General features: G+C 36.6%; 1 protein-coding gene across 15 annotated transcripts in view; it reads left to right on the top strand.

The window, feature by feature from the left end:
- Positions 1-16,112, top strand: part of PDZD2 (PDZ domain containing 2) — a 499,259-nt gene that overhangs the window by 431,792 nt on the left and 51,355 nt on the right. For all 15 annotated transcript variants that reach the window (XM_074279475.1, XM_074279477.1, XM_074279472.1 and 12 more), the window contains 4 exons: positions 1,010-1,083; positions 1,578-1,803; positions 2,926-3,043; positions 4,335-4,467. In XM_074279475.1, coding sequence (XP_074135576.1) covers positions 1,010-1,083; positions 1,578-1,803; positions 2,926-3,043; positions 4,335-4,467 — 551 coding nt within the window. The remainder of the gene's footprint in view (positions 1-1,009; positions 1,084-1,577; positions 1,804-2,925; positions 3,044-4,334; positions 4,468-16,112) is intronic.

Raw genomic sequence — 16,112 nt, 5'->3', positions numbered from 1 at the left:
TCATTTGTTCTTCTTTTTTGGAGCATTTTTCCCTTGCTTTGTTAAAGAACAGACTGAGCCATGAATGTCACATGGTACATGTTGGGCACAAATTTTGTGTGTAGATGTGAAGCAGGTCTCACAGCTCAGAAGAGTCAACAAGATGTTCAAGCCCTTTCCCATCCTCTAGTGACATAACCAAGCAGCTCTGAAAAATGCCCTGGCCATGCTTTTTTTTGGTAAAGATGTATCTAGGATTATTAGGGAAAGATCTGACATTACAGAGCCATCTAGGGGCCTTCAAGCTCAATGACTGAGTACCTAGAAATATCATTAAAAAAGATAGGCATTGGAAAACTGGGTGAATTCCAAAGATGGGGCTGCCTTGGCCTTTGAGCTTCAGGGCATAGATTTTGTCCCAATAATCTTAGGAACTATTGTCCAGGCATGGTAGATGACATGGACAGCTTGTCCGTCTGTATAGGTAGAAGTGGGCTGGCAAATATAATGTGCTAAAGCTTCGTTACTGTTGTTAGAAATGATGAAAAGAGATTGATTGCCTATGGTGTCATCACACTTTTTAATTTCTGGCAATAGGGCATTTATTACCAAACTAAAAATTTATTTAGAAAATAAAGCCTATAGCTTATATGCCAGTAGAATGTAAGTTCAGTGAGAGAAAGGACTGTTATTTGTTGTAGTCACTTTATCCTCAGCACTTAATACAGGTATCTAATGCTTGTTTAATGAATACTTGTTGTATTAAATCAGTGTTTCTAGTAATTTGTTTTCATCAAAGAAATCACCAAGATTGCTGATGATGAATTCTCCCTATCATTAATTGACCAGTTTGCCTATCACCTATCACCCAAAGAGCTGAGACAAATAAAAATAGATTGGAACAATAAAAGTCATCTTATGCCAAACAAATCAAGTATCTTGTGGTAGCCCATTATTGTTCTGATGGTTTAGTTATATATTCCTGTAGGCTTTAGATGAATGTTAACTTGATCTTGCTTTGGCTCATTAGGGGATGAAATCTTAGAAGTGAATGGAGAATCCCTACAGGGGCTGACCCACCAAGAAGCCATTCAGACCTTTAAGGTAATAGAATTAAAGCAGAGTCCTGTTTTATTTATTTTTTAAAAATTTATAATTAAATTTATCTTTTGTTATAAACTTAGTAATCATCATAAAAACAAATATTTCATTAGATAAAACCAGAAGCTTGAATAAGGAATTGAACATCTATTATATAAAGTTTATTTTTTAAAATTATCTGTGTGTGCATATATGTGTATAAATATTTGTACCTATATATACAAATATAAATATATGTATATATAGATAAGTGCAAATATAGTAAAATATCTATAACATACATAGTATATATAATTTAATAAGGTATTAACAAAATTACTCTTTGTGTCTTTTGTAATTTTTTTTTCTTCTGTGAATTTTGAAAAATTGTTTTATTGATACTTTTTAAAAAGCAGATTAATTTTTCCTTATCATTTTCCAATTTTGATAGGATTGTTTCCTCCTTTGGTACAGGTGCACTCTGAATTCTTGCTTTACTGATGTTCTTGTTTCCATAGCAACTCAAGAAAGGTGTTGTGACCCTCACAGTACGGACAAGGTTACGCAGCCCGAGCCTTACTCCATGTCCAACACCCACACTAATGAGCCGATCCAGCTCTCCAAACTCTAATACCAGTGGAGGAACTCCTGCACCTGGCTCTGATGAAGGAGATTCTTCCTCTTTGGGTCGAAAAGGCCCTGGTCCCAAGGACAGGATTGTCATGGAAGTCACACTTAACAAAGGTGATATCATATGCTCCGCAATGGGTCCTGTTCTCTTGTAAAGAATATTTAAGCCTTTATACTCTACTTCTCTCTTCATTTTCTCCTGAGTTCCATCTGATAAGTTGAACTTCTGAGTTCACACTATCATGTGAACACTAATCTGATACCAGAGCCACATGGTACACTTCAGATAGACACTGGAAACTTAAATGGTGCATAGAATCATTGTAGATAAAGAAAAGAATCTGCTCCTCAGATAAACTAGCATACATCAGACAGTGAAAAAATGTTCTCTACACCCTGATTCTGAAAATAAAGACAAGGTTTTATAAGTTGTTTATAAAAATTGATTCAGCCAGACTTGTTACACATGCTCATAATCCCTGCTACTTGGGTAGTGGAGGTGATGGATTGCTTTCAGCTTAGGAGTTTTGAGCTTCTTCAGGGCTAAAACCAATATGGTATCTGATCTAAGTCTGGCACAGCTATGGTAAGTCTCCAAGAGTGGAGGATAAGGAAGGAGAAAAGTAGCCCAAGTCAGAAATCGGGCAGGTCAGACCTCCCATAATGATGGGATGTGGGATGAAGTCCTTGAATAACCATTGCCTCTCTGGCCTTGGTGAGCTAGAGAGACCCTGCAAACAACAACAAGAAAAATAATTCAAGATGATTACATTTATTGGCCAGTTATGCATGGAAGTAGATAATTATCAACTGAAAGGCCACAAAGAATTCCCAAATATCATTCTCATCTGTATTTCTTTGTTCTGCGCACATTTGGTAAAAGTGTCAAAAGCTGAACAAAGGCTAAATGAGAGACTCCAGGAGCTTCAATAATTATTCCATGATTAAACCATTCTTATCATTTAAGAAAACGACTGACATTTGGCCTCCAATTCTACAATGACTTCCCAAATTAACAGTACATATACTTCTTTCCTTCAAATAGTTTTCTGGGAAAGGGGGTTAAGTATGTTCCCAACAGATTCTAGAAACAAAATAAGTTGGTAGTAAAAAGGGGAATTTGTTCCAAGAACCTACATAGGCACATGATATGGTTTCATTCAAAAAGGATAAAATTGTTTTTTGTTGTGGTTTTTTTCTTTTCTGTTTATTTTCTTTATATTCTGCTTTTCACAGAGCCAGGAGTTGGATTAGGCATTGGTGCCTGCTGTCTGACTTTGGAAAATAGTTCTCCAGGCATCTATATCCATAGCCTTGCTCCAGGATCAGTAGCCAAGATGGACAGTAGATTGAGGTAAAGTGGGAGCTTGCCAGTTCCAGACATCTTCAGAAACTTGACTTTCACACAAAAGGACAATGCCAAACTAGAAATGCACATGCATATTAATGAGCTATCACTTTAATTTGTGGTTTGTGTATATGCTTCTGTGTGTGTGTATGTGTGTGTGTATCCCCAAATGTAATTCTTCCTACATTCAGACTGAGGAAAAAGCTGATCAGAGTTGATGTCAAAGATGAAGCATCCAGACAATGTCATTTTATGTCTAACTTTCTTCATCTCAATTTATTTGACTTGTTTAAGTGGTACCTAGGGCAGAGCTATGCCCACCTATTCAAAACAAGCTAGCAAATACTGCAAGAAGGCTCATTGATTAAAGTTTTCATATTTCAGTAGCCACATAGCATTCTTAGTTTTGGATGTCCTTGAAGTAGTTGAGGATCGTTACAATAATATTATCTGAATTTATTTTTGGAGTGTCTAGTAATCTCTTGTAGATATTATTAGCTGATTTTCATTGTAAATTTGCACTTTAAAAATAAGAATCAATAAATTGTCCAAAAACACATTAGCAGATTTTTTTCCCCTTGATTACTGGAAGTATATATTTTCTTTAATGATATCCCAAGATGATGATTCTTTTTTGAATGCTTCCATATGTTTGGAGCCCACCAAGTGAACATATTTAAATCCTTATACAAAAGAGTCTTTGTTTTATAAAGCTTACTTCCCTGTCCATAATTTAAAGGGAAAATAGGCAGCTTGTCCCAAATATCTCATTAGCTTGAGTTTGGAATGGTTCTGCAAATTTTTGAGCAGTCTTTTGTGAACTTTTTTCTGTAAATTATGTTGCATTAATCATTTCAAGATGGTAGGAATAAAGAAACTAGTGGTGAGAATTATTTTGTCTGTGCTTCTTTCGAAAACATCACGGTGGACAGACAGTGCCCTATGCAAATATCCACTGTAATTTGTATTGAGTTGATTTTCTGAATGATCTGCTATGGTATTGGTATCCAATGTAGGAAGGGATACAATTTTTTCAATCTAAAATTTTGGCAAGAAATTTGTCTTTGGACATAGTTCTGAAGCATGTCTCTTGTTCCTCAACAGAAATTTGGTCGATGTTAGCCTTTAAATAAGACATACATTTTTGAACATTGCCAATATGTGGTTTCATTTTGCTGAATTATATTTGTTGCAGTGGAGTGCTTTATTGAAAGAGGGAGGGAGGTCTTTGAGAAGAGATACTAAAAGATAATATTCTCCCTGCTAATTGAAATGCTGATTGTGTTTGCCTCCTTAGTCGTGGTGACCAGATCTTGGAAGCAGATTCTGTCAGCCTCCGTCATGCTGCTTTAAGTGAAGCTTATGCCATTTTGAGTGAGTGTGGCCCAGGACCAGTTAGCCTCATCATCAGTCGGCACCCAAACCCAAAGGTGAAGTATATGCACTTCTTAAATTTAAAGAGGATCTATTGTGTATATCCTAATCCAAAGAGCATATATTTAGACTTACTTAGGAGTAATGATTGATCAATTTGATCCCTTCACATGGAATGAACTTGCAAGGTCCCTATTAATGAGGAAAACTATTATGGTGAATATTCTTTGTAAATGGAAATTACCTTTCGTTTCACACAAAAATGTGGGAAAACAGTACAGTAACCCCAAACCCAAGTGCCACTTTTTTTTTTCAATTTCAGTGGTCTTTCAGTTTTCCAATTATGTGTAAAAATAATTTTCAATATTCATTTTTGTAAGATTTTGAATTCCAAATTTTTTTCTCTTTCCTTCCCTACCTCCTCTCCAAGATAGTAAGAATTTTGATGTTGATTATACATGTACAATCATTATAAACATATTTCCATGTCATGTTGTAAAAGAAAAGTCACAATAAAAGAAAAACCATGAGAAAAAATATACAAACAAAAAAGGTGAAAGTAATATATTTCAATCTATATTCAGTTTTCATAGCTCTTTCTATAGATATGGATAGCATTTTCTATCTCAAGGATATTGTAATTGTCTTGGATTGCTCTATTGCTGAGAAGGGCTAAGTCTGTCATACCAACTGCCACTTCTAAAAGAGGACAAAGGCACAGGAAATTTCTAAAATTGACAAGAGTACCAAAACACCAAGTATGTAGATCAGGTAGAGATCTGGTTAGAACTAGATCATTTTAAGGAAAATAGAGCAAACCTCACTGGCCTTTAGGGAGGTAGGACATAGATGTTAGCCTAATCAGTATTTCTATTTAGTAGAGGGAAAGTAGGTTAAGATTGATAGTCATCCAAGCTTTTTTCATAATTTTCTTGCAGTACTCTCATTTCTTTTCCCAATTTTTCTTCTACCTCTTTTATGATTTTAAAGCTCCTTTTGAAGCTCTTCCATGAGTTTTCTGAGCTCAAGACCACTTCCTATTTTTCTTTAGGATTTTTCCCTCTGAGTTTATGTCTTGGTCTTCTCTTTCATCATAAAAACTTTCTGTAGTAAGACTCTTTTTATTGTTTGGTTATGCCAAAGCACATGGCATGGTATCTTTGTGTTAGTGTTCCCCACTTCATTCAATTTTCTATGTGCTTGGGAAACAAAGTCTTTATCAGAGAAAGTAATTTTAAAGTTTTTTTCCACAGTAATGATTATGATTACCAAGTATGCATTTATTTTCATTCTGTTTCCTCCCTATTTATCCTATACTTTCCCTGTCTCTATTTCTTTCTCCAGTTACCCAGTTCATTCTCAAAAAAAGATTTTGCTTTTGACTTTTACCTCCCCAAATTGACCCTTCTATTAGCTCCCCACTTATCTTCTCTTATTCTCTTCCCTTCTTATTTTTCTATATGATAAAATAAATTTCTACACCTAAATGTATTATATTATTGCCTTTGAGCCAGTTTTAATAAGAGTAAGATTCGTGTGTTTCCCTCTTTCCTTCCTCCATTTCCCCCTCTACTGTTAAGTGTCTTGAAAGATAAATTTTTACCCTTCCCATTCCTTATTTCCTAGTATATACATCTTTCTCATCCCTTAGTTTTTTGTAAGATGATTATACCATTGTATTCAACTCATAGTTCTGCTTTTTGTCTATGTATATGCTTTCTACCTACTCTATTAATGACACAGAATTTTTCCATGTAGAAATATAAACAGTTTAATCTTATTAAATTTCTTACGACATCTTATTTTGTATTTAAAAGTCAATTTTTCCATTTAGCTCTTGTCTTTTCAAAAGGGAATTTTTGAAAGTCTTCTATTGCACTGAATATCCATTTTTTTACACTAAAGGATTATAGTTACTTTTGCTGGATAGGTTATTCTTGATTGTAATCTTACCTCTTCTGCCTTCTGGAATATCATATTTCAAGCCCTCTCTCTGATCTTTTAATTTAAAGCTGTTAACTCTTAAATCCTAAACGGAGCTCCATGATATTGGAATTGTTTCTTTTAACTGCTTGGAAGATTTTCTCCTTGACCTAGGAGCTCTGGAATTTGGCTATAATATTCCCAGGAATTTTCGTTTTAGAATTTCTTTTAGGAGGTGATCAGTGGATTCTTTCAATTTCTATTTTGCTTTCTGATTCCAGAATATCAAGGCAGTTATCCTTGAAAATTTCTTGAAAGATGTTGTCTAAGCTCTTTTTTTTTAATCATGATTTTCAGATGGCTTAGGAGTTTTTAAGACATCTCTCTTGAATGTATTTCCAGGTCAGTCAATTCAGTCAGAAAATTCACATTTTCTTCTCTTTTCATTCTTTTGATTTTGTTTGTTTCTTGATGTTTCATAAAATCATTAGCTTCTATTTGCCTAATTCTACCTTCTAAGGAATTGTTTTCTTCAGTAAGCTCTTGTACCTTCTTTTCCATTTGGCCAATTCTGCCTTGTAAGGAGTTCTTCTCTTCAGTGAATCTTTATATATTTTTTTTTCCATTTGATCAGATTTTTGTATTTTTTCCATTTGGCCAATTCTGCTTTTTAAGGAATTTTTCTCTTCATTGGATTTTTGTGCCTCTTTTACTATTTTCCCTAGTATGTTTTTAAAGGTGTTAATTTCTTCAATATTTTTGTTGTGCCTTGTTAACCAAACTATTGACTCTTTTATCATAATTTTCTTGCATCACCCTCATTTTTCTTTCTAATCCTTCCTTTATCTCTTACTTGATTTAAAAAAAAAAATTTAAGCTCTTCCATGGTCTGAGACCATCATATTTTTCTTTGAGGCTTTGGATGCAGAAATTTTGATTTTATTATTGTCTTATGATTGTGTTTTGAATTTCCTTGTCACCATAGTAACTCTTTCATAGTAATTTTTTCCTGTTATTTGCTCATTTCCCCAGCCTATTTTTTTTTAACTTTTAACTCTATATTAAAATGAGCCTCTATTCCCAAATGAAGGGGGCACTGTCCCAAGCTTCAAGTTTTTTGTGCAGTTGTTTTCAGAAGTAATTTTGGGGACCTGTAGGTTTTTTATTTTTCCAAGATGGTATGATATAGGGAGATGTATGTTTTCTGTAATCTTAAACTGTTTTGTGAGTGATCATAACCCTGCAATTGTGACGAGAGTCCCTACTTTCCTGTGGCTTCCAGCTCAGCTATACTAGTGCCCATCCTCCCAGATCCAAATACAGGCAGTGTAGCAGAGTTCTTTGCATGGCATAAGGGAACCTTATAAATCTGTGAGCGCAGAGTTCTGGAAATTGCCACTGCTGCCACTGATTCTTGCCCCAAGACCTACTCCTGGTTTGCTGAGGTTTGTCTGTGCTGTTGTAGCCTACGTTGGACTGGGCTCTTCTCTTACCTTGGTGCAACAAACTTTTCATGATCAACTTCTAAGTTGTCTTGGGCCAAAAAATTGTTTCACACAAACCACTGATGGGTTCTGTTACTCTAGAATTTGTTTAGAGTCATTATTTAAAAGTATTTTGAGGGATTTGGGGGAGAGCTCTGGCAAGTCCTGCCTTTACTGAACCATTTTGGTTCTGCCTCAAAGGTTGAATTTATAAGCTATTAAACATTAGACTTCAAATCCCTTGAATTACATGTGAATCTTCCTCTAAATAAATAAAACTTGGCCTTTAATCATATAAACTGTATAGGAAATTTTGTTTTTAAGATCATTTTAAAAGCAATCCCATTGCAAGGATGAATGTTGAAAATTATCTATGCATATGTTTTGAAAATAAAAAGGTTTATTAAAAGAATAGAAAAAGAAATCCCAGTGCAGTGTTATAATGGAATAAATGAGGCAGTGCCATGTGGGATTGAGTATACTTCATATCCTAAATATTGAAAAGGAGCATGTCTTTGACTTTTCTGAAGCTATGTGCAATTTGTAGTTCCTTAGTGTTTCCATGGTCTATTTGTAGACATGCTTCTAAACATTTGTTCCTCAGGTGCACATCCCAATATATCATCCATATAATGTAATAACATTACTTTTGGAAATACTTTTCTAACTGGAGTAAGAGCAGCAGCAACATACGTTTGACACACAGTAGGGCTGTTTTTCATTCCCTGTGGCAAAACTGTCCATTCATATCTTTTATAAGGCTCAGCTGAGTACCAAAAAGGCAAATCTTTTCATATCCTCCTTATCTAGAGGGATAGAATAGAAACAATCTTTAATGTCTGTAACCCAGAGAGGCCATTCTCTAGGCAGTTGAGTAGGAGATGGAAGTCTGGGCTGAAGAGTTCCCATAGTTTCCATCTGTTCATTTACCTTTCTTAAATCAGTCAACATCCTCCATTTTCCAGATTTCTTTCTTACAACAAATACTGGGGAATTCCGAGGACTTAGAGAAGGTTGTAAGTGTCCTTGGTCAAGTTGCTCCTGTACTATATCTAATAGGACCTGAATTTTATTGCTACCAAAGGGCCACTATTCTATCCACACTGTTGTATCAGTTTTCCATTGGATAGGAACAGGTGAAAATGTTGGCAGGCCCTCAACAGCAGCCCTGCCTAAAAAACCGAAGTATTCATTTTTAATCCCAATTGTAAAATATCTCTTCCCCACAGATTGATAGGGATTTTTCAACTATAAAAGGAGTAAAAACTCCTATTTTGTCTTCAAATATCCATCGCAGAGGGGGTAGCACTAACTTCAGCTGCTATTGATCTCTTACACCAGACATGTAGGTATCTGCCTTAATCTTTGGCCAGTGACTGGCCCACTTGACACCTCTAATGACTGTATGATCTGCATCAGTGTCTACCAATCCTTCTAATGGTATGCCATTTATATAGATAGTGAACATAGGTCGGTCAGCTGTTGCAGCTTCTGTCCAGCATATTCCTGGATTTTGTTGCTTGGAGTCAGAATCTGGGTGACTATCACCAGATTGCTTATTAGGAATCTGTATCAATAAACCTGATGCTGCTATGCCAACTCCTGTTGATAAGTCATACATTATCTACCTGTATTAGTGACCAGAATATTATTTACACATTCTCCAGTTTCCCACATCAGTGTATGGATGGACACTGTTTTGTAAGTACTCTCAGGAGGTGAAATGGTCACTGTGCCTGGAGGCAAGGGATCCATAGGCTGGAGAGGAACAGATTTCCCTCTCCAGAGGGTATCTCAGTTGTCCCAGTTGGATACAACTCTATTCTCCCCAATTGTAATCCCTTTCTTCCATCAGATGGCTTCCTGGCTGATTGATCATGTCTGGGTATTGGACTTCTAGGCACTCTCTGGGTGTGGCATCAGCTGCCATCATGCCCCAAGTGTTTTTTGTCTGGGGCCCTGGAGCTGGGTCCCTCATCCAGTTTCCTGCCAGTCTACAGTCTGATGCCCAATGGAAGCCTCTGTTGCATTTTGGACATGGGGTATTGGGTCTGTTCTCCCACCCTGTTTTCTCACTCTGTCTCTATGCCAACATTGAGCTTTCAGATGGCCTACTTTACCACATTGAAAGCATTGACAAGTTTCTCTGGAAGTCCCTTGCCAAAAGGGACTCTGTCTTCCCATGTTGGGATCTTGGGAAGTCTGCACCATAGCCTGGCTATAAAAGGCATTTGTGCCCACTGTAGCACAGTGTCTTTTGATCTCCTCTAAAGGAGCATCCCTATGTAGTCCTAGTATAATCCTTCTACAAACCTCATTGGCATTTTCTTTAGCAAGTTGCCTTATCATAATGTCTGTTACTCATTTTCACCATTAGTCCATATGACAGCTGTCTGCAAACGTGCCACAAAATCAGCAAAGGGTTCATTTGGTCCTTGTATAATTTTTGTGAAGGTCTCACCCTTGTCGTTTTTACTGGGGAGAGAAGCCCATGCTTTGATAGCAGCAGCAGCAATTTGCTCAAATGCTGCTATGGAGTAATCAATCTGTACTGAAACTTCTGCATAAGAACCTACACTTGTTAGTTTGTTGTAGGTGATTGAAGTATTAACTCCACTTTGACTATTTTGTTGGGCTTGTATCCTACAGAGCTCACTATATTCAGAAAACCACAACAAGTTTTGTCCAGGTTCAAAGCATACCCTTCCTATAGATTTTCAGTCACTAGGGGTTAAGACTTCATAAGCCAAATTCTGTAATAACATCTTAACATAAGATGATGTAGCCCCATAAAGAGTGCAAGCCTTTTTCAGATCTTTGAGGATTTCTATATCAAAAGGAGTATATCTCCTACTTTCTTGACCTGAAGAGTTAAACTATTGAATCACGGGATACATATTGATTTTCAAATCAGCTGAATCCTGCCCTCTTCTGTGGCTTTAAGTAGTGCCTTTTGCAATCTAGTCATAGGAAGGGGTGATTGCTGGGGGGGAGGTGCTGGTGGTGTCACTGCCCCTCCCCCTACTCCTCCTTCCTCTATCCCGGAAGGTGAAGTTGATGGGGGCATGACAATAATCTGCTCCCTAGGTGGGGTTGAAGCTGCCTCAAGAGAGCCAGAATTACAATGCATTAGAACCTCATTTAAGTCCCCATGCCCTCTGGCGATATGGTCATTAAACTGTTCTTTGTCTTCCTCTTTTTCCTCACACTTCCTCATCTGGCTGTTCATTTTTTCTATAACTTGCAAGATTCTTTAAGGCCAATTGAATTATGTTGCATATATAGAATGCTTCCATGGAAATTGAATGAGGACCTCTATTGTTGTAGTATTTGCATAATTGTTCTACAAGTTTCCAATTATCTGTATTTCTTCTTCCTCTAAGTACCAAGGGGCCATGTGTTTTAATGTACTCAAGAGTCTAGCAATCTGTTCCCAAGTTATAATTAGGCCTTGTCCCTCAATCAATTTAAGCATGCTTTCTGTAGTGCCCCTTTGGGGTGGGGGTGGGGCTGAGGATGGTGGGGGAGGGGGGGAGAATCTTTTAATATCTGCCCCATTTCAGCTAGTAAAGGTTACTAATTTAGCCCTTAACAAAGTAAGTTCCCTGTTTATTTATTAAAATACTCACCTAATTTCCTGGTCACCAGGGGACTTCTTCAGTGAAAGTAGGGTGCTTGGCCCACACCTTGGGCGCCAAATGTAATTGACTGCATTAGTACCCTGGATATCTTAGTCAGCCAGAGTCAGGATAAGTAAAAGTCTTTATTCTTGGTCTTTTGGGTCCCCATCAGGGGATTAGAAATAGGAATCACCACACCTCCTTTCTCTCTCTTTCTCCACCTCCAAAGAATGATCCAGCTTGTCCTAATCCACCCTCAGATCCCAGATCCCTCTCACACTTCTGTCTACACCCAATGATTGAACCAGCACAGAACAGTTGGGCAGGGTCATTCTCCAAGCATATGTTAATAGAGTATTGTCCAGTTGGTAATTAGCTTTAAGTGCTCAGTTATCTAAGTGCATCTGCTCAATTCCAACCCTTTATAGAAAGTGAGACCCAAAGAGGTCCTGTAGTGACTGTAGATCTGTAGAACAAGAGTTTGACTCTTCTACCTTCAAATACATTGCCCTTTCCACTGTGAAAAGGAGATTATGATTTATTATCTTTCCTATTATCATGTTTCCTATAAAAAGGAAATTAAATGTACAAAGTAATCTGTAACAGAGAAAATGTCCAAATTTTTTTCACCCTGTTATGAACTTAGGAGAGATCTGTGATCATATTAACATGTGCACCCCTTCCATCATTCAGATAATAGCCCACCTATTCCTTAATCTCTATTCTCTTATTATTGGCTTTTACATCTTCCAACAGTCAGTGGGTCTTTTGGAGCAGCTTTGCCATCTTCCCAACCCTCATTCCTGCCTGGTTCTAGAAAACACTGGATTCAGAGACAGACAATCTGAACCCCAGTCTTGACTCTAGTACTTACCACATGAATGTCATTAAATACGGTTAATCCAGTTTCCTGAGAGTAAATAAGATTAGATGATCTAAAGGTCTCTGCTGACTCTAAATTCTAGAATCTATCCATTTTGGTGCTCCTGATCTGAAACTATATATCTAAGATGGACTAAATTGTAAATGTCACACTAAGTAAGATTTGAACAAGGATCAGAGAGATCATCCTTGAAATAAAATACAGGAGCCTTAATGCATTGCTTTTGGATTCTCAAATCTCTTTTATTTACTTTGAGTTCTTGGATAGATTCTGGTTACATGACATTATTGGCTAGCAGATTTCTAAACAGATATACAAAAAAAGTGATATGAAAAAGGAGATCAAGTTGCCTCCCTTAAATTCCCTTCTAGCTTACTTATCTATTAATCAATATTTTGCACTTTGGTCATCTTGACTTCTAAGAGGCACACAGGATAGAGAGCTGGATCTAGAGGAAGACCTGAGTTCAAATCCATTTCTGACACTTAGTTGCTTGACCCTGGGCAAGTTTCATCTGTAAAATAGGGATAACAATAGTACCTTACCTATTTTCTAGGATTATGAGGATTAAATGAGATGTCATCTGCACACTCTGAAGCATTATATAAATGCTATTTTTTTCCTCTTGGCAATCATAATGCTCAAGAATTTTACCTTTCTTATCTGACTCCTCTGATCTTTGATTAATCAATTCTCCTTTTCCCTCTCTGTTTCTCTCTGAGTAACAGTTTAGCTACTGCTCAGCCTCACTGATCAGATCATTGAAGGGAACGCCTTTCATCTTTTTCAGGGGCCTCAACTTTTTTTTTTTTTCCTTTTCTTTTTTTTTTTATATTAATAGTTTTTTTTGTTTTTGTTTTTTTTTTTTACCAGATATTTGCATGGGTAATTTTACAACATTGATAATTGCCAAACCATTTGTTCCAATTTTCCCCTCTTTCTCCCTCCCCCCCAGATGGCAGATCGATCAATACATGTTAAATATATTAGCGTATAAATTAAATTCAATATATGTATACATAACCAAACAGTTGTTTTGCTGAACAAAAAGAATCGGACTTTGAAATAGTGTACATTTAGCCGGTGAAGGAAATCCAAAATGCAGGCAGACAAAATTAGAGGGATTGGAAATTCTATGTGAGATCTCCCAGAGTTCTTTCGCTGGGTGTAGTTGGTTCAGTTCATTACTGCTCTATTGGAACTGATTTGGTTCATCTCATTGTTGGAGAGGGCCACATCCATCAGAATTGATCATCATACAGTATTGTTGTTGTTAATCTCCTGGTCCTGCTCATTTCACGCAGCATCAGTTCATATAATTCCCTCCAGGCCTTTCTGAAATCATCCTGCTGGTCATTTCTTACAGAACAATAATATTCCATAATATTCATATACCACAGTTTATTCAGCCATTCTTCAATTGAGGGGCATCCACGTAGTTTCCAGTTTCTGGACATTACAAAAAGGGCTGCCACAAACATTCTTGCACATACAGGTCCCTTTCCCTTCTTTAAGATCTCTTTGGGATACAAACCCAGTAGCAATGCTGCTGGATCAAAGGATATGCACAGTTTAATAACTTTTTGAGCATAGTTCCAAATTGCTCTCCAGAATGGCTGGATGTATTTGCAGTTCCACCAAAAATGTATCAGTGTCCCTGTTTTCCCACATAGGGGCCTCAACTTTCAACCCAATCTTAAATAACCACATAACTATTATCACCTTTCACAAAGAAGCTTTATTTTTTCCTGACCAGATTTTGTTGTTTTTCAGTCACTTTCATTCATGTCTGACTCTGTGACCCCATTTGACATTTTCTTGGCAAAGATACTACAGTGGTTTTCTCATTTTTTTCTCTAGCTCATTTTAGAAATGAGGAAAATAGGGTTAAGTGACTTGCATCGTGTTTGTGCTATTAAGAGCCTATGACAGAATTTGAACTCAGGAAGATGAGTCTTCCTGGTCCAGCACTCTGTGCACTGTACCACCTAGCTTCCCCCACTCAGAAGATGACTAAACTATTGTACTTTTGAGCAAAGAATTAAGTTTTCAATGGTCTGCAAACAGCAGCTCTTCAATATAGGTTGGATTTCATAGTCCTTTCAAGAAGAACACTGAACAATGACTGTTTCTCAAACTCACTTCATCTTAGACCACCACACTGAAGTTTGCTGAAACTGCTAAAAGGTATTTCCATCCTTAGAATGACCTTGAACCACCCAAGTAAACTCTGTTGTCCACTAATATAATGTATGTTTATATTTCTAGTTCCACTGTGAAAATTTTTCATGGTGGGTGGTGCTAGACTACCTCAATACAAGTCATAAGAATATCTCAGGAAAAGTCATAGTATATCTCAAGAAAATGAATTATTTTCATGGACTTCATCTCCCTGGGAGGTCAATATGACATTATTAGCTGTAATACTATGCTGGATTTTTGTTATGGTCAAAGTTCTACTTTTTGTTGTTGTTTGATATATTTTCACATTGCCCTAGCTTTCAGGACAATAGTACATTATGTTACTGAACATATGAGTCTCAACAGTTTTCAAGTTTTTCCAAGACAAATACCACAGTGATTTTCTTTTCTTCTGTTACTCATAATGGTTGCAGAATCGCATTCTGGGATTAATCAAATTGTCTGAGGCCAGAGTGGTGAGGTGCTGGACCTACCTCTGGAGTTATTATATAGGTCTCATGTGAAGTCAAATGGACAATACTTCTAAATTGTGATTTCTGGAATGAAGGGCAAGTAGGGAGGTCTCTTGGCATGGTTAGAATTCTGTAAGAAATAGTTCATATATTTAAAAGAGCCAGCAGGATTATTTTTTAAAATTTCATGTCAAAGAAATAACTCTCAAATTTGGAAATGTTGAAAGTCTGGAATCATGGTAAAACCAAATCAAGGAGAATACCATTCAGTGTTTCTAAGAATGCTATTTTTCCCTAGCTCTTTCATTTAAAATTAGGCTTAGCCTTCCTTAAGAGTTGAATCCTTAGGAAAGATACTTTAAAAAAAAATACTTTTGTAAGTATTTTTCTAAGAAGGTGAATAAGAATGTATGATGTGAAAGTCAAGACATGATTATAATTTTTTCTTTTGTGGTCAAACTTCATACCTAATTCTATTTAAGTGTACACATTTAAAGATTAAAGCCTATTTCTGGATGTTTCTCCAAAATATCACTGTTTGCCACATGTTTTATTGGAGTATTTGAAAAGCTATATTAAGTCAAAACCACCTTCCTTCTGCTTTTATATTCAAAAATCAGTTTTCATGAAAAACTTTCTAAAAGTCCAAGTACTGAATATTTAAGCATATAAATCATCATGATAAGCATAAAAATACTGTCCCAACCTGGGATTGACTAAAAGTTAATCTTATCTGAAGATAAGATTCAAGGAATAAGGAACTAGTTGTATACCCCTTTGTCTTGCTCCAGTTAAACAATATTGTCTTCATGTCTGGGTGCCACATTTGAAGAAATGAAAAGCCTTAGGGTGTCCAGAGAAAAGCAAGCAGAATCAATCTGTGAGCAAATATTGGTTAAGCTCCTGCTATGTGCCAGCCATTCTTCCAGGTGCTGATGAGGCAAAGGCAAAAAAAATTAAAATGAAATACTCCTTGATTTCAAGGAATAGGACCTTGCTTTCATCAGAAATGTAAAAGTTGTTAAGGAACTTGAGTTCATGCCATAACTGTCAGATGAAAGAATTGGGATGTTTAGACCTAACTTCAAGTATTTGAAGATCTCTCACCTACAAGAGGGCTCACACTCTGTGAGAGAG

This window comes from Sminthopsis crassicaudata, chromosome 1 (genome assembly GCF_048593235.1).
Source record: "Sminthopsis crassicaudata isolate SCR6 chromosome 1, ASM4859323v1, whole genome shotgun sequence".
Taxonomy (NCBI): Eukaryota; Metazoa; Chordata; class Mammalia; order Dasyuromorphia; family Dasyuridae; genus Sminthopsis; species Sminthopsis crassicaudata.
This window is presented reverse-complemented; position numbering and strand designations above follow the sequence as displayed.